Here is an 18829-nt window from a genome sequence, read left to right on the forward strand (position 1 = left end):
TTGCCTGCCCTTGGGGCACAGTTATTTGCTTCCAGTGCATCAGTCATGGGGATGCTAGTTCTGTAATAATGCCATGAAGGCAGAAATGACCACCAGAAAGAGATGCCAGGTAATTTTAGCAAGAAACAAAAGGTTTAAATGTATTTCATCTGGAGGTGAGCAGATCTTTGCACAGAAATTGTTTGCAATTTGCAGTCAGCTGTGGTGACTACAACCAGTGTTAGCCATTAAGTAATAAGGTATTTTTATCCACAGCAGCTCTCCAGCATCTCTGAGCATGATGGCCTCTCGCCAAGGCTTTGGAAGGGCTGTATGAGCTGACACGCAAAGATGAATGGTTGAGACAAGCCCAGCTGACACTTCTGAGTCCACTTTACAGAAAGAATCAAATCCAAATATACCAGGTAGCTCCACACTGGAGTTGCTGAGAAGCTGCTTGGCCACGCTTCTGACAGATGTCTGAGAGTGCGACTTCTGACATTTTGGAAACTTTTATTTCTCCTGAAGTAGCAATAAAGTTCCATTAAATTCACCCAAACAGAATTGTTATGAGCACTAGGAAAAGCCATTTATGACACCCATACCTGTAAAATTAGGCTGATGTTTTATTACTGCTATGAAAATTGCTATGATAATCAACATGCTTTTTGCAACTTTTATTAGCAACATCCCTAAAGTGCTCTTTCACAAGACAATGGCTTTTGTGGTAAAGCTGTTTTTGCCTCAATTTTTGCCTCATTTTTTTGCCTCATTTTTTTTGCCTCATGCCCTACTACTGTTTTTTCCCTCAAGAGTTCCTTGTGCTCTCATGGTTCCAGATACACTTTTGCCTGACAAAATTGTTAGCTGCCATTTCAAACGGAGTTTCTACTAGCCAGACGTCCCTGACCATATCATCTGGTCTGTTCTGTGCCATTACAAATATTTGTGCAGGATTTGCTGGGCTAGTAAGGTGAGAATTCTATCATCTTATGCAACTACATCCCAATGAACAGTTACCAGAACCAGCAGAGCAGTGACTAACATTAAGGACTGTTCTTTGGATACTGACTGTGGTAAAGAAATTGCCTGGAGCTGAGATAAGCCTGTCATACCCTGCCTGCGTGGCAGAAGCATGTGTGTGTAGACACAGAAAGGGCAGGAGGGTAGAAGCTGTATAACAGGTGTTTAAAAGGAGCTTTGGAAAATTCATATAGGCTTCAAACACAGACCAGCCAGTCAATGTAATAAAAAAAGAGGAAAAAAAGAAAAGGCTGCAAAAATGCCCATCATTCTATATTTATGCATCTCTTGTCCTGCCAAGTAGAGTTATACTATCTTGGAGTCCTGTATGAATCCTGAATGACAGAAATATATGCTACAGTTATCACATATCTTCAGTAACCTGAACTGTGAAAACAAAGTACCATAGTGGTCGGGAATAACAAAAATGCTTCAGTGAAGAATAGCTATAGCTGGTCACTAGCTGGAGAGGCTTAAGGCAATGCCTGAGTTTCCAATAAGGGATCACAAGAAGTGCCTGTTCACAAGAAACACCAGAAAAGTCAAAGAAGGAAAAACCTACGAGATTTTGCAGAGATCCATAAGACATGGATGTTTGACCCACAGGTCTGGATTATAATACAGTAGTTAGAGTCAAAGTTTGCAGCAGTTATGGTCTTTCTTAAAACTTGTGTTGCAGATATACTGACTGAAAAGGTATTTTTCTAATGCTGTCATTCTTGCACTTTATTAGATCTACCTTTGGCATGTCATGGCCCTGTCATGATCTCATAGAAGGCCTTTTGTTGATCAGCTGATCTGAGGGCACTGACCAGTAATTTAAATATCATTCTGTAGATTTTCTTTGATAGACGCTGACTTCAGCTGAGATCAGGATATAATGAAGGGTACTGGTTTTTTGTCTGATGGTGAATAGTTGTAATTTTTGTTCAGTTGTTTGGGTTATTTTTATTTCATCTATAAAACAGAATACATTCCAGAGAAATTTTGCCAGCAGGACATTGCTTGAAGAGATAGATCAGCAGGTCTGGCATACATCATTTTCATGTGTTTTGTGTCCTGCTTCTATTTTTTTTTATTATTATTATTTTTAATTTTTTTTTTTTCAAAAATATTCTTCTTTGTTGCTATATTGTTATTATAATGGTAAGAGTGACCATTTATATTAGGAATCTTATCAGCATACTAGAGAGCATATGAAAAGGAAGATAACACAGAGACCACAGAGCCACAGAGACCTGGTGTCACTAAGGTGATGCAGTTCGTCAGCCACAAGCAGATATTTGTTCTCATAGCTCCATGATCTAAACCATTTGTTTCTGGGTTTTTTCTTAGGTGAAATTTGGGCCCTCACTGAAGTGAGTGGCAATGCCATGACCAATGTAATTGACCTTCCCAGGGATGTGGCCACATAGTTAGACAACCACTTACTTAGAAAAGTCCTTTATTCTGTAGTGTTCTAGAATCAAATACATTTAGACTAAACCCTATTAGTTTTGCTAGTACAGTACTTCCCTTGAAATCAATGGCTGGGTTTTTTTAGCAGGAGATGAACAGGAAGATTTCATGGGTTTGGTATGTATTAAAGTGCACACTGTACTGCTAGTGTTATCTTTTCAGGGAGTTATAACAAACAGAAGTTTTACAGCTCCTCAGCCAGGTGGCTGATTCAGCATCACATATATCAGCATCACAGCAGCCACTACTGCTGACTGTGAGGCATGACAATAAATCCTCAAGTGAGATGGCATGAGCTAACCTAAAACTTCAGAACTGTATATTCTCCTGGATCTTCAAGGGACACAGACAGGTTTCACTACATGACTACCTGTTGCTGTCAGGATGACCTTTGGCCAAATCATTCCACAGAGTCTTCTTTCCAATTTCCAGATGATGTCAACATTGTCTGAGTTAAAAAGTTGTTAGCTCTGGAAATGGATTGATTTGGTCTGGTGAAAAGATTCTACAATATTAACCTCTAAGAAAATAAATCATTAAAAAATCCAGCTCCAATTGACTTAAAGACACAGAACATTTTCCTGTGCTCCTGCCTATCAGTTGGATTTTATAGTCCAACCTTAGCACAACAAGACATCAAAATACTGGAGAAAGACAAGGAATAATTTCATGGCAGAGAACTAGTGAAGACCGCCAGTAGTGGTGGATTTCTTTTGGGATATGCTGTGTGCAGTGGAGAGCCTGGCAGAGCCAAGTTCCACTCACCTGCTCATCTACAGGGACATCAGCATAAAGGGCTGTAAACATTTTCACAGGGATGGCATAGCTGAGCAGCAATATATCATAGCCAGCTGCCTTCAGATACTATTCTTCACTGCAGGACCTGTAAATTGTATGCAAAATAGCATTGTCAAATTATTTGTATTTATTATACTGTAAGAAAATACAACTAATTATGGGCATTTATTATATGATCTTTCACACCCCTGACTTCGTAATGCTTCCCATTCCTATGTGCTCTGTGCATCATATTGAGGCAAGCTCTGCATTAGTCCTTCCTTCCTTCCTTCCTTCCTTCCTTCCTTCCTTCCTTCCTTCCTTCCTTCCTTCCTTCCTTCCTTCCTTCCTTCCTTCCTTCCTTCCTTCCTTCCTTCCTTCCTTCCTTCCTTCCTTCCTTCCTTCCTTCCTTCCTTCCTTCCTTCCTTCCTTCCTTCCTTCCTTCCTTCCTTCCTTCCTTCCTTCCTTCCTTCCTTCCTTCCTTCCTTCCTTCCTTCCTTCCTTCCTTCCTTCCTTCCTTCCTTCCTTCCTTCCTTCCTTCCTTCCTTCCTTCCTTCCTTCCTTCCTTCCTTCCTTCCTTCCTTCCTTCCTTCCTTCCCTCCCGCCCTCCATTCTTTTAATGTATTCATACATTTTCTTTTTCCTTCATCACAGCAATCTTCCTTTCTCACTCTCATTTGCCTATGACAACACCCATAACAAGGGCTATTCCTTCTTCTTTGTGTTTAAGAAAATACTTTCTTTATGTCCTGCTCTGTCATTCCTCTTTTGCCACACAGTAGGGAAATACATTCAGCCATGTCTTTGGCCCCAGTCAAGCTATTCATCCACTGAAGTTTTATTACTACTTAGCCTTTTGTGGAACAAATTCAGGTTACTACTACAAACCTTTTTTTGTCTTTATCTTCGGACAGCACATGTACTCTCAAGCATTTGAAGGTACAGCAGCACTTACTAGCTTTGGCTACATAGACAGCAGGTGGCATTCCTGACCACACCTTGTTCTGCAGGCTAAACCATGCTCCTGTCAGTATACCAAACGAGTGCTTTGTGAACCCTCTCACCAGCTGCATAGCGGTAACAGTTGTCAAACAGTTTTGCTGTCTGAGAGAGAAAGCCCACAAAACCAGAAACCACCACAGTAAGAAACTAAGATAACAAAATTAACAGGACACACCCTGTGCCAGACATTTCTTTACTGACACCTGTAGTTCTGCTGCTGTGTCAAGCTTTAGTAAGGGAACTTGCAGTGGAGTAAATTACACACACTACACAAACTGTCTACCACTGACACAGAGAAACTAACTGAAACGAAGGTACCTTCTTGGCAGTTACAGATCACAAAATCCCATGCATTTTATCCCACAGTGTACATCCAATTGATTTAACAGGAAGTTTGCTGGTGGGGAAGCAGACTGGTAAGAAAGTCATGCGAAACCCACCTTTGTGATGCATACAAAGCATGGCACACCAGCTGAGTTCTAGATGGTAACTTCATTGCAGTCATGTTTGCATTTTTTTTAATCCATTCTCAGGAAAAAATCTACCCTGCAAATATTTTTCGTATCAGAAAAAGAGAGGATTTCTTTTTATAGCTCCATCTAATATTCCTAACAGATGAACAAGATATCCTCATACAAACACCTTTTAGACTTGTGAGAGGTAAAAAAGTGCACCCTTGATTATTTCTTCTCATTTTTTTCAAAGAACACAGCACAGATAAATAAATTCTGTTTTAAAACTCCATTGGTTCCTGTCACTGGTTCCTGTCAGCCCAATGTTTTACATTAGCTGGAAGCATTCTGGCTCACGAAATACATTCTTGAAGAAATGCACACCCATTAAGAAGCATCTGAAAACAGAACTGGTTGCTTCAAAAGAAAATGCATGTACCAACTAATAGAGGGAATTCTTTCTGGCTCCTTGTATGTTTGTGGTAGAACTTGTTGGACAAGACTTCGCAATGGTCGTGACTTATCTGACACTTGTGTTTCAGATGTTGCAGCCTTTCTGACTTTAAGGTGTGCCTTCAGTCTGTCAACTCACCCATCAGGTTAACAACATTTGAAGTGTTGTTCAAACAACTAACAACATCCAGCTTATAGGTGGGAGGGGATCTTACTAATAATAGGATTTTCTTGACATGCTTAAATATTAATTGCTTACACCTGTGATGACTGCAGGCTGTTTTATCTCTTCTGACACAGAGAAGGGGGATCCTGGCTCCTGGAAGCTTAGTCAGAAATAAAGGACATCTAGAAGGAGATAACATCAGTGTAATAGGGTGGATGAGAAACAGAAACTAAGGAAAACAAGATGTCTGAAAATACTTAAAACCTTTTTGCTGACTAGCCAAGAGTAGACACAAGACACTACACAGACTGTTCAGAAAAGTTGGCCTTTTATGTAGAGGATCCATGTGAGGAAGCAAACAAAAAAAAACAAAAATGAAATAGAAAATATCTTATCACTCTGTCTGTCATGCTAAGATTTCAAGGGTTCTGGTCATACAGTTTTTCTCTGAGGTAAATGACTCAAATGAAAAGAACAAATAATTAATGAACAAAACCATTCAGAAGCTCAGTGCTCCATCTTGGGCATAAAGGCAATGTCTACTTGACTTGCTTGCAGTTATTTTCAGGAGGGGTCTTGAGAAGAGCAATGTGAAATCCCCAAACTCCCAAAGAGCTAAGCTACTGTTTGAAACTTTGGGTTTTGACCACATACCATCAGACAAATGGAAAAGTGATGTTGTTTTCATAGCTGATACTATGGTGGAACCAGTGTCTTCTTACATAATAGCTGTACATTGTTAGTCCTCTTTGTTCCATGGCATCTTACCCTTATCTGTGTACCTGCTTTCTGTCCTTTGGGAAAGCCCACAGAAATCCCTCTGCTGCACCTCAGCAGTTCAGATGGGACAAGTGACAATACAAGAGGTTACGGTCTTAAGCTGCACCAGGGGAGGTTTAGGTTGGATGTTGGGAGGAATTTCTTTGCAGAGAGGGTCACTGGGCATTGGAATGGACTGCCCTGGGAGGTGGTGGAGTCACCGTCCCTGGAGCTGTTCAGGGAAGGACTGGACGTGGCGCTCAAGGCCGTGCTCTGGTTGACACCGGGATGTTGGGTCAGAGGTTGGACCCGATGATCTCAGAGGGCTTTTCCAACTTAATTGATTCTGTGATTCTGTGCTCTGGGGCTGTGAGGAGACTTTGGGAGCTCACCTCTGTGTCAGTAAACGTACAGCAGAAACAAGACAGCCTCCTCATTTTGACACATATACAGCCACTGCTGTTAGCTCATACAACAGTGATCTCATTTATTTTTTCCTTTCTAGCTGTGCTCATAATTAAAGCATTTGTTTTGTGAAATAAATACAGCTGTTCAGTCTCATGAAGTGAACCCTCTATCATCGACTCAAAATCCTTTATTTAGTGAGTAAATGATTTATAATTATAATTATTTTAAATTTTATGCAATTTTAGTTTATCAATAAAAACAAACAAAGAAATAAACAGAAAAACCCCGAGTGCCACCTTGCACCAGGTGAGGCCCGGCTCCGCAGCCCGGAACCAAATGCTCGGAGCGCGTTTCCGCCCGAGCCGCTCCGTGCGGCGCTGTGGCCGGGGCAGGCCGCAGCCATGGCCGACACCGCCGCGCCGCCGCCGCCCGCCGCCCCCGCCTCGGGGCTCCCGCCTGCCCCCGGCACCAACCCGCTCTCCCGCAAGCTCAACAAGATCCTGGAGACGCGCCTGGACAATGACAAGGTGGGTCTGGCGGCGGCGGAGGGACGGGGCGGGGGCCGGATGAGCCGTCAGGGGCCGCGCGCCCCGACAGGCTTCGCGGCGGGGAGGCGAGGCCTGCCGGACCCTCAGTTCCGCTGCGGAGCTGCGGGCGGCCCTTTGCAGCAGTAATTACAAACAAAATTAGTTTTCGCTTCTCCAGCAACATGCCACGCTCCTGTTTTATCCCTTCAGATCGTAGGGAGGTTTGTGTTACTTGCCTCGGAGGGCACTTCTCAAGCTTTTCGTGATTTAAATGTTTTCTTGCTGTGGATAGGTCATTCATTTATAGAAAATAGTCTTATTGGTTAAAGCTACTGTAAAATTGTAGACAAAGTTTCCTGTTACAAAAGAAGAAGAAAGGCTCAGTAATTATTTTTAGTTGCTTGCTAGCTGATGTGGAATGTGTTAAGGTGGCTTTTCCTGTAAAACCATTTATTAGATTTGCTTTATTTTTACCAAAACCAGGAACTTGGGCTGGGTACAGATTATTTAACCTGCTTCTTTGTAACTGCATGCAAACCGAAGATCCTTTTCTATTTTCTAGGAAATGCTGGAAGCACTCAAGGCTCTCTCGACCTTTTTCGTGGAGAACAGTTTGCGCACCCGCAGGAACCTGCGCGGAGACATCGAACGACGAAGCCTGGCCATAAATGAAGAGTTCGTGCACATATTCAAGCAAGTTAAAGAGGTAATGTTTTTGCAGCATGACTAGCTATCTTGCAAGAGTACTGCTATGTGATTTGAAGTTTAAAAAAATAAAAATGGATTAAGAGAGATTTGAACTTTCCAGGACAGACACACTTTTACAAGTAAAATTGTTTCATTTGTTGGAAGTGTTGCATTGGATGTTTCAAACAGATGCAAGTCCGGGGTGAATGTTGATATTTAGAGGTGCATTGCTCTGCACTAACAGGGAGCCTAGAGCAACAATATTCCTTGTAATTGGGGAGTCTAATTGTAATGGGAAGTTGAGTCTGGACACAGCATCTCTGATTAAAAATGCAGTTACTGTTATTTGAACTTATTTAGGAACTTGAGAGTATAAATGAAGATGTGCAAGCAATGAGCAGCTGCTGTGAAGACATGTCCAGTCGTTTGAAGGTAATATATAAATGGAAGTGCTTTGAATATTTTTCCTTTTGAAGTGTGACTATGATATTCTAAAAGGACTAAGAATTATTTTTGAGGGTTAACAGCAACACCAAGATGTCTCCATGGTATGCATGTTACTTTAGAATATTAATATGCATCTTTTTACTTGTTTAGAAAATGTATCAAGGAAGTAATTTTAGTTTCTTCCAAATTGCAGTTCAAAATGCAGCAATGTACTTGTTTTGAAGATAGCAATGTGATATCCGTGTGTATGTCAGTGGAGAGAAAATATTTTATTAGATTGGATGTGTGTGAGGCTTAAGGGTTAATTTGTGTATTTCCATTTTAAAAGGCTTTTGCATTGATTGTGTCTGTTGAATTACGTGTTCATATAAATACCTCAAGTATATTCATTAGAAAGTATCTGTAATTCAAAGAGGGAGACAATCTGGTGTGCATCTTCAGTTTATTAATATGATATGCAACAAAACCAATTCTGTTTTACCCTAATCCTGAATCCATAATGTTCCTGATGAAGCTGGGCCATGTAGGAAATTTGTGTTTTATGGTGCATTACTAAATCTGGCTTGGTTTTAGGGTATGAGTTCAAAATTCAATGCAGTGATGAGTATAAGCAGCTTATAGATGCTGAAGTGTAGATGTTTTGCCAAACCAAACCTGTTCCCAATACAGCACATAAGTTACAGCAGGTGAATAAGAATCCTTCACCAAAAGATCCTGTGAAAATGGTTGTTTTCCTCTCCATGTGTATGTGTGTGGATATTAGATGTCCTCCTGCTTAGATAAATAGATTTCAAGTCATTGTACAAATGTTTGTAGCTTGATGAACTTGTACCAAAAAATGTGCGAGTACAGTGTAGCCAAACTGCAGTGCTTAATTTTCAGTTTTAGAAGGAATTGGGTAGTGTGCCTCAGAGGTCTCAGATGCCTTTGAACATTGTTAATGTGGATATATTCCCTAGTGCAGTTCAGGAACTGTTAGACTAAGCTCTTAGATGTGGAAATGAGTCAAGTGTCCATGCAGATTTTTGCTCTTTTCTGTCTTTAGATCATGAAGTGTGACTATCGTCTGTGATTTTTTTTTTCTTTTCCCAGAGTAGAGCCACCCCACAGAGATTTCTTTTTTTGTTAAAGTCAGTAGGCAGTTTTGTTCTGTGCCCCACAGGAGGTTTCCTCTGGAGCCCTGTAGAACTCATAACTTGTCTTGATTCCATCTGTATTTTCTTTGAATGTAAAGTTAATAAGCTCATGAAATAGCACTCAGCTGTGAAATACTCTGGTACTTCATCTGTAAGAGGACAGGAGGACTTGCAGGCATGTGCTCAAGCTGCATAAGAAGACAAAAATGAGCTAAGTAGAGCAAATAGAAGATACAAAGAGGAGGATTTGGGGCATAAAACGCAGAAAAGTGTTCAAAGAGAGCAGTATATTAAGAAAGCAGAACAAATGCAGGAAATATTGAAATAATAATGAAAGGAAATATATTTGGATAAGCCAAAAAGCTTTTTAGCTCCGTTATTTTGTAAGTTTGCAATACCACCTGATCCAAATAACCATATATTGTCACATCTGATTTTAGGACAGTGACTTGATAAATACAGTGGCTGAAAGGGAGAGAAGGAGCAAGTGCTGAAATGGAATTCAGTGGGGTTCAAGTATAATGAAATTGTTAGCTAATATACTGGGGTGGGGAGGAAGAGAAAAATATTTCTGGTTTGTATATGCAAGAAACTTCAGATACCAACTTTCTGATTTTTCTAGCATGTCTGGCTCATTTCTGACACCTTGTTTGGTTAGGGTAAGGTCTTACATTTCATACATAAAATACGACAATATTTGGTGTGTGTTTGAATGCACTTATGTAAATACTGGCTTCCTGGTATATCTAGCCAGATTCATAAAAAATGCTTTTCCTTCTTTCCTGCTGTCCTGCTGTTAGCATTGTTCATGGTAATCAGTACTTCTGCTCAGAAACTACTGAAAAGGAAGCAAATTTCTTCTTTTTTGTTTATTAAAATTTGCAATTAAGTTGGACATGAATTGTTACATGAGTTGTCCCACTTTCAGTTTCAAAGCATTCCTGTTCCTTGACTGCTTTTCTGTTGTAACTAATGTTGTGGCAGATAGAAAGGCTGAAATGAGTCAGTGTATATAGACACTTTTGTTAAATCTCTCAGGGGTCTCAATACTGGCATCTTCAATTTGGCAAGCTGTAATTTGGCTGCAATACAGTATTGAAATTATTCACACAGAATGTCTTTATTGCCATTTCCACCTCTTCATTTGCAGTGTTATTCTATACTGAATGCATTTTGATTTTAGAATTTTTTTTTATTAAATCATCTTTGTTTTTCCGCATAAGGGATCACTGGTAGCATCCAGTGTGAAGCCAAAAATTCCAGATGTCTTTTAGCTTTTCACAGAGCAATAAGTTTCAGAGCTCCTTAACTTCAGTTGCAGCAATCCTATTAGTTGGGCAGTTGCTGTCTGATGCAGAATTGTTTCTGCATGGATTCCCTTGCACTGGCATCACTCAATATTTAGGGCTGTGATGACCTTCCTAAGTGAATTGCTCTTAGAACTGTAGAATCATTTACATTGGGAACGACTTCTGAGATCATCAAGTCCAACCTAGCACTGCCAAGTCTGCCACTTGACATCCCATGTCCCTCAGTGCTACACCTGCGCATCTTTTAAACACCTCCAGGGGTGGTGACTCAGCCACTTTCCTGGGCAGCCTGTTGCAATGCCTGACCACCTACCTTTTCAGTGAAAAATTTTTTCCTAATAGTTGTCCTTGGTCCATGCAGCTCTCTAAGCTGTTGGCCTGTAGAGCTGGGCTTGCTTAGACTAGCAGAGCTGCGTTCAACATCTTTTTTAAAAAGTCTGAGTGGACACTGCTACTGGGCAGTTTAGCATGCCAAGGAATTTGTTTCATTTTTTTATTTTGTGACAGCAAACGATTTACAATTGATGGGCAAACAAAATAATCATAACTATTTCTAGTATTTATAGTGTTTCTCTATTGAATATAGATTAAAAATAAACTGTGTGACCATAAATGTCTATAAACGTATAAATATATAAAACATATATGTATAAGGATAAAAAAATATTTTTTTTCTGCCTGGACATAGGGAGAGTTATTGAAAACTTGTTTTAAGAAGGCATTTTGTTTCAAAGAGTATACTCTTTAAATCGCTTATATTCAGAAAGCTTCAAAAGTATTACCTATTTTAAAGATTGTTTAATACAGTTGATACGTTTGTCTTTTCCACATGCTTAATAATTCTAATTGTATTCTAGGCAGCAAAGGAACAAACCCAGGACTTGATTGTAAAAACCACAAAACTCCAGGCAGAAAAGTATGTATACCACCTTATTTATTTGATAGAATATTTAGATGTGACTCTGACATTTTGATTTATGACTTTGGGGTTTTTTCAATACTGTATGTGTTTTTAGCTCAACTACTCTCTTAGCTTATTGCTAAATGATCCAGAAAGGTAAGAGTGTGTGTTAGTGTTTGTTTCAATAAAAATTGGCTTCTTAGGGAAAACAATCAGTTACAGCGGTAGCACATGCTGAATATGGATGTGCTTTGCCTTAAGTCTGTTGATGATGTAAGTTCTATTGTGTCATAACAGATATGGACAAACTCAACTTCTCATCAGTTTGACAGGCTGCTTGTTATTAGTGCTCTGTATCCAGTGAAATCTCTCTCTTTTTCAGGGACTGTATGAGGGAATGCAAAGTTGGATTCTAACCTTCTCTGCCATGTTTAAAGCTGACTGTAAAATACAGGAGTGCTGTTTAATGAGCCTAGCACAGACCACTTTTTCCATTGGTTCTCCAGCCTCCTGTGGAAGGAAAAAATTGTATTTTCCTCTTTTCAGTGTTTTTATTCCTGAGAAGGGGATAATAGCCAATGATGGATTCAAGCAGTCTTTATTGTTTTTATGGCTAGGTTTTATAGCTTCAGGTTTTCTCAGTGTAGAAGAATGAATCTCCTTGCTTTATGAGCTTTCTTCGGAAAATTATAAACAGTTCACTGGAGGTTAGAAATAATTATTTTGCAGTAGTAAATTTCTAGTAGAAATTATGGTTTTGCATAGCTCTTGGTGAGCTTTCAGAATCAGTAGGTTTATGATATGAGCTTCAGTAGGAAATGGATTATGTCTGAACATGAAGTTGGAGTCTAATCTGTACATATTTTAAACGTTGAATGTAGAATAACTGCATAAAATGAAATGCTGGTTCATAAAAAGTGAAAGATTTGGTAAAGACACTTAAAGTAAGTGAGCAGAAGTCTTAGAAAATAATATCCTTTTCAATATGAGCATGTGAAGTAGTAAGACAGAGAAGTGGTCATATATTTTATAGTCTCAAGAATCTGAAAGCTGGTTTGCTTCTGTGTTCTGAAGCAGAGTGGGAGATGCCAAGACCAGTTCCAAGTGGTGTGTGTCTAGTTGGCCTGAAATTCCATTAGAGGAGATGATGCAGCCTGTACATCAGTACCTCCGCAATATAGACTTTACTTGCGCTATAGTTTACTTAAAAGACTTTCTGCGAATTCCATTAAAAGACAGAACATCTCCCTAGTGGAAGACAAAAGATGTTTAGGATGTAGTCTGTCCTTTTAAGGGTTTGTGTGACCTTGGAGTGCACATATACGAAAAAGTTTGGAAGTTTATTTTTTAAGTACACCGTGAAGTACCCATGAGCAGAAGCCAAAATGTTAACAAAACTTGTGACTTTTACAGTCTGACAGTTAGGGAAGATTCTATTGCATACTATTTATTAGCTAAGTTGAATTTTTCCATGTCTAAATGTATGAAAAATTGTGAAGACTGTTTGGTTCCATTTGGGACATTTTAGTCATTTGTTCTTTTAACATGTTAAAGGACTGTTTGTTCTGCTGTATTCATTTGGTTTACACCAGGCACATGAAGAGACATCTGCTGCCAGATGTTGGGGGATTCTTAAACACCTGAAATCTTGCCTCTGAAAAAGTACAGGTCTTAAATTGCTGATGCCTTCAACTTAATGTGACATTTTTTAGCCAACAAATGAGTAAATGGTGAAACTGGAAGGATGTGGCTTCTCTGTCCTCTGAGGGTTGTCCTAAAATGCCATCTGGTTGAAATGCAGGCATTTATGTGATTTACTTTAGCTGACCATGTTTTTGTAGCTGGAAAAATGTTAGGATTTTATTAAATGATCCGAAACTGAAGGGAGACTGTAAACGTCAGTATTTCATGCATTTATGGTAACTAGGGATTTAGATTATTTTCCTTTTTTGCAGTAATTGGAAAGGAATGGCTGTCTCAGTGGCTCTGTGTGGGTGGTAGGTTTTTTATACTAAGTAGTTTTGGCATTGTATTATCATCTATATAATTAGTTGTAGTTCAAGATGGCTTTCAGTTTCCAAAGCATCTTACCTGAATTCTTGCTGGTTTTCCTGGTCTCTCAGATTCGTGGTTTGAAGATAGAGCTGCCCACCTGGAGCTTCCTATAGTTAGTCCTGATAAGCACTTCGGGACTTCCTGTATTGGTGCAATGCGTGAATTTAAGACATCTGGGTGACTATTTGGGATAGAAAATAACATGTTTGTCTCAGATTTAGGTTAAAAATTCTGCATTCTTGTGTTTTTGCTTTGCAGCACTTTTTTTCTTGTTACTTGGTTTGTGAGCCTTAGACCTGCTTTGGCATAAATGCTAAATATAGGCTCTTACGTAGATAGCTACATGTGTTACATAGATAACAAATTCTAAAAATAATTAATACAATTGCATTTTTATATTTGTGAATATGTCAGAGTTGGTGTATTTCTTTTATCAGTTAGATTGCGTATTCTGAATTTATTTCTTCTGTGAAGTCTAGCTAAAACTACTGTATATTAGAAACAGTTTTCCTTCATACTATTTAAATTATGGTATCTGCTTAGCATAGGAACTTGGATTTTTTTCCTTAATCTTTAAAACTGAGACTTACTGTAGCTTGATACAACCATGTAGTGTGAAATAAAGTAGTCCAGACATCCAGCCCATCTCTTCATAACAAAAAGTTATTTCTTCTCAGTAAATAAGGTCTTGAATAGAGTGTTCATTTTAATGTATTTCATAGCAAACTTCTGTAATAAAGAAAAACTGACTTAGTTGATTTAGACAATTTCTGGTAATTGTTAAAAATCTGCTTTCATTTAAGTTATGTTCAGTAGATTTGTATACTTCTACTTGAGCACACTAGTATTGCTTTCAGGTTGCATTAAGTTTTTTATGTGTAGTAATGAGGAGATTACTTTGTTTTCAAGCAATGAACATCTGTTGTGCTTTAGAAGATGTGGGTTTGTTTAATTGCTATTTCTAGTAGGCTGACAGATAAAGAAAGGATCTTGCTCCTTGAAGTGAGATTTTAATAATAGCTTCCTCTGACTTGTTGGTTCTCTGGTTCTCTTGTTATACTTGACTCCAGGTTCTGGTTGGTTGGTTGGTTTTTTGTTGGGATTTTTTGTGTGTGTGTGTGTGTGTGGTTTTTTTGTTTGTTTTGTTTTTTGGTGTGAGGCTAAAAATTTACTTGCACTGAACTACTTCACCTCGCATAGGGAACAAGTGTCCCAGAGTTCAGTAGTTCCCAAACCAGAGAAATAACTTGTTTAGTTCCAAATACTCTATGCAGAGTGCCAGACGACTGGCTTCATAATAATCCTACCAGCCACTTAATAAAAAGATGTTGTGCAAGATGTTGTGGTGTTTTTGAGGTTAGCCACAAGTTACAGTCATTAATGTAACAGATGAGAAGAGAGACTAGAAGGTAATACTTGCAATATTAATTCTTATAAAATTAAGTAAGAGTAGTGACGTTGTATGGATATGCTCAGGTGCTTCGCTGAAAATAAGTCTGCAGAAATACAAAAGTTGTTGAGAGCTAGAACTAGTGTTTGAGAAATAAAAATCGTAATACTCTGAGAACTGTTATGAAAGAATGGAAATGGCTCAGACATACTTCTTGAGACAGGCTACTGGTTCAGAGCTTTTGTGGAGATTATGCACTTGAACTCCTTTACAAACTATCTTATTTTGCTACCCTCTATTAATTGTGTTCTTAAACAGAGCAAAATTCGTGTTTTGGTGTCAGAATCATTGTTAGTTATATCAATTCAAAAAAAGCCATTTACATAGCCCTGGGATTTTTTTTACCTTTTAAAATACAATTAAATATGATTCCCAGACAGGAATGTAAGCGTGTACTTCAGTTTGTTTTAATTGAATTACATTACATTCAGGCTTGATCTTTATTTAAAAAACAACAAACACCCTTCTTGGAATTTAGTTAATTTATTTGGCTGTCACCTCTGTGCTCAATACAAGCTCAGAAGTCCTAGGAAAAATGTTTTGAAGTGAACATCTGCTTCAGTAGTGCTACACTACTGATCTCTCATCCTTGTCTCTCGGTGGTGCTTTTTTCCTTTTCTAACAAGTATCTTTTTTGCCAGAGTCAATTTGGAGATGATGCAGGAAGTTCAGCACTATTTGTAGTAGGTTAGAGAGGTTTGGTTTTATCAGCCTGTGCTAAGAAAAGAGGTGATCTGGTGGTTTGCATTGATGAGATATATTTCATATGTTGACCTTTTGAAACTTGTACTTACATTTATTCCCATGAATGTACTTCATAAGAAAAAGCAATGATTGCCCAAACTGAATTATAATTCCATGTTGGAGAGGGTGAAGACTTGAAATTCTGAGGCTCATTTTCTATCCTGATTTGTACCAAAGTGAAGCATGGATGACAAGGTGTAATAGAGGAATAAAACCAGCTAAAATGGATCTGAAATAAAATAAACAAAACTAACTTGTCCCATTCTAGCCATGTCCAGCAGACAACATGCAAAACCTCATTTTCTTGCCAGCTTTTCTTCCTGGCAACTCTGTTGAAACATGAAGCATTCTTGGTCAGTATGAAATGAGGTGTGGTTTTACCGGTGGAGAAACATTCACCAGAAGGGCAGAATCAGTTACATGGTACCATGTCTTACTGATGTTTGTCTGATCTGCTCTGAGAAGAAAAGCTCAGGAACAGAAGGAACAGAGAGCCTGTGGTCTCCACTGGAAATGAATTTTGATTTTATTGTTTTCCTACCACCTAATTTAGTTCTCCTTTTGCTGCAGCTTAAGCTCAGTTGTTTTGATCTTATTCCAGGTGGATGTAGAGAACAGTGTGTAATTTTCATGCCTTTGGCAACATTTTTGAATTTGATGGCAAATTTGGAGCTATACTAAGCAGGCCCTTTTCAAGTGGCTTTATATCACATTTTATAAAAGATAAACTGAAGATACCAGTCTGTTTGGTATGGTAATATCACACAGCTCATCTCTACAAGATGGAAAAGAATGTGTTCATTGGAAATACACTCCTTTCACTAAACTTCATCTCTGTGCACAACTTTGAAACCATGGAACCATGGATCATGGATCTTAACCATTGCCAAACGCTGATTTACAGTGTGTGTTTGTATATCCATATCTGTATATATCACATGATTGCTGCAAAGCTCTGCATATGAAGATTTTGTCAAAAATACTCAGTAGATGCATACCCATCATATTTAGAGGAAGCCTTATCAGTATAAAAGCAGAAAATTATTGAATTACTCAAATTAATTTGCAACATTTAAGATTTTTTTATTCTAGTGTTTGGTCATCTGTTTGGTAAGATTTTAATCATTTCAGTACAGATGTGTTGCTTAACTTTTGATTTACCTTTTCAATTTTTCCCATTTATTTTTATCACAGAATGTATGAGATGGCAGGGCTGCAGCATAGGAGACTGTGTGTCTTCAGATAGGTGTTACAGATGGGAGAAACCTTCTAAGTTCAAGTCCACTCTCCTGCTGCCACCTATTATTTGCATGATGACTTTGGTAAACTCAACTTTTCAACACATATCTAGTGCATTATTTTTGTATGTTGTGTGTGTTGCTGTTTGTGGAACACTTACCCCGAAAGCTCATTCTTTCTAGTAAAAGCCTTTCCCTGATTTCCAACCTAATTATTGGATATAAATTGACTGTTTTCTCATCTTGTCCTCTGTCTTAGAAGCTGCCTTCATCTCTTGTGGTAAATTAGTTTTTCCATTCCCGTGATTATCCTGCTAGCTGTGGTCTAATGGGAATCCATTGTTCTTGCACACTGGATCAGGGTTGTGATCTGTTTTCCAGATGAGGTCTCACTAAAGCCTTCTTTACTATTACTGCTATTTTCTTGTATCCTGGAAACATTAGACAGTTCACTGGGTTTTTAATGTCTTCCTATTTTTTAATCAAGGAGAATATTTCATTATTATATTTTATGATGGAATAGGTCATTGAATACCTCTTCACAGTATTTCAGTTCTACTTCAGTAAGAGATGTGTTTGATGGATAAAATGCAGAACAAAACATTTGTTCTCAGTATTTCCAAATGCACTTTTGCACTTGTACTTACTCTTAAGAATGGTTTTCTAATGCTTGTGTGTGTTTTGTTACATAATCTTGTATATTTGCCTTTCACATGACAGAAAAAGTTTTGCAGCTTTATACAAGTCTGTTAAAGATGATTGTTATTTATTTATGAGTTATCAATACTCCATTGTAGTTAGGCTTTAAAAATGTGTTGAATCCTCAGTACCAGACATTGAAAGTAATTTCAGAATGACTGCTCTGATTCATCCTAGGTAGAAGAAACTAGCAGATTTTTATGCTGTATGTGGTGGCAAGATAAAATTAAGCTTTGGAAAAGTCTGCTTCTTCTCCGCCTCATTTTTGAGCTGTCTGGGTGATAATCCTAACAAACATTGCATGTTTGTATTTGGTTCAAGGGAAAAGTGCATGAAGTGCATAGTTCTCCCAGCCTTTTGAGTTCTCTTGCAAAAGAATTCTGTCTCCCTAGTAACAATTAAAACTGGGGAAATTGCTCTTTGTTGGAATCCTGTCATTTGCCCAGATTCTAAATTCTACCAGCACTTGGCACTTCCCCTTTTGCATCAGTGCAGGGTTCCCATAAGCTGTTGGTTTTGTTCCTTTATACAAGACTAACTTTGTTAAAAGAAAAAAAAAAAATTGGAATAACAAAATGGTTTGGCCTTTCCTCAGCTTTACTGCACTGCTTAGAATTTAGAAATTATTATATCTACAGAAAGGCCAATGGGTCTTGAAATGTCCAATTGTCTGCGCTCAGGTACTGACTGCTGTGTGTTATATGTAAGACAGCCTTACACTGGCTTTTGTTGTTACCTGCATTGTGTTTTGTAAGGCACTTATTGCAGTGAAACGATTATAACAGCCTTGAGTGACATTTTAATCCACTGCTCTGCCTTAATAAGGTAGATTAAATTCTAGTTAAATATGTTAGCTTGTGTGTGAGGAAATAAATATGTAAATAAATATACAGAGAGAAAAAAATTGAATACAGATGTGAGTGTATTGTTCTCAGTAATACTGTACACTGCCATGCATAAATCAAAGGTGTGCACAATTAACATTTTGTTCCTGATCCATCATCTAGGATATAGGGTCTCTTTCTTGTGCAGATTGATAACTAAGGCAACTTTCACAGTCATCTCAAGCCGAACTGGCAGAACTGGGTTCTGAATCTGAGTAGCTCTTTGAAATCCTGTGTGCTTTCGAAAGAGCCCAACAGAAACAGCTTTATCAAA

The 18829-nt window shown here is 38.5% G+C and overlaps 1 protein-coding gene across 3 annotated transcripts in view; it reads left to right on the top strand.

Annotated features, from left to right (window-relative positions):
• The first annotated feature begins 6838 nt into the window (after positions 1-6838).
• Positions 6839-18829, top strand: part of COG6 (component of oligomeric golgi complex 6) — a 54006-nt gene continuing 42015 nt past the window's right edge. The window contains exons 1-4 of one of the 3 annotated variants that reach the window (XM_063392002.1): positions 6839-7004; positions 7567-7710; positions 8052-8123; positions 11442-11500. In XM_063392002.1, the coding sequence (XP_063248072.1) occupies positions 6879-7004; positions 7567-7710; positions 8052-8123; positions 11442-11500 (401 nt within the window). In that variant the 5' untranslated portion in view covers positions 6839-6878. Of the gene's footprint in view, positions 7005-7086; positions 7226-7566; positions 7711-8051; positions 8124-11441; positions 11501-18829 lie in introns of those variants that run through there. The other 2 variants (XM_063392001.1, XM_063392003.1) reach the window with 2 other exon arrangements.

The sequence above is a fragment of the Prinia subflava genome, chromosome 3 (assembly GCF_021018805.1).
Source record: "Prinia subflava isolate CZ2003 ecotype Zambia chromosome 3, Cam_Psub_1.2, whole genome shotgun sequence".
Classification (NCBI taxonomy): Eukaryota; Metazoa; Chordata; class Aves; order Passeriformes; family Cisticolidae; genus Prinia; species Prinia subflava.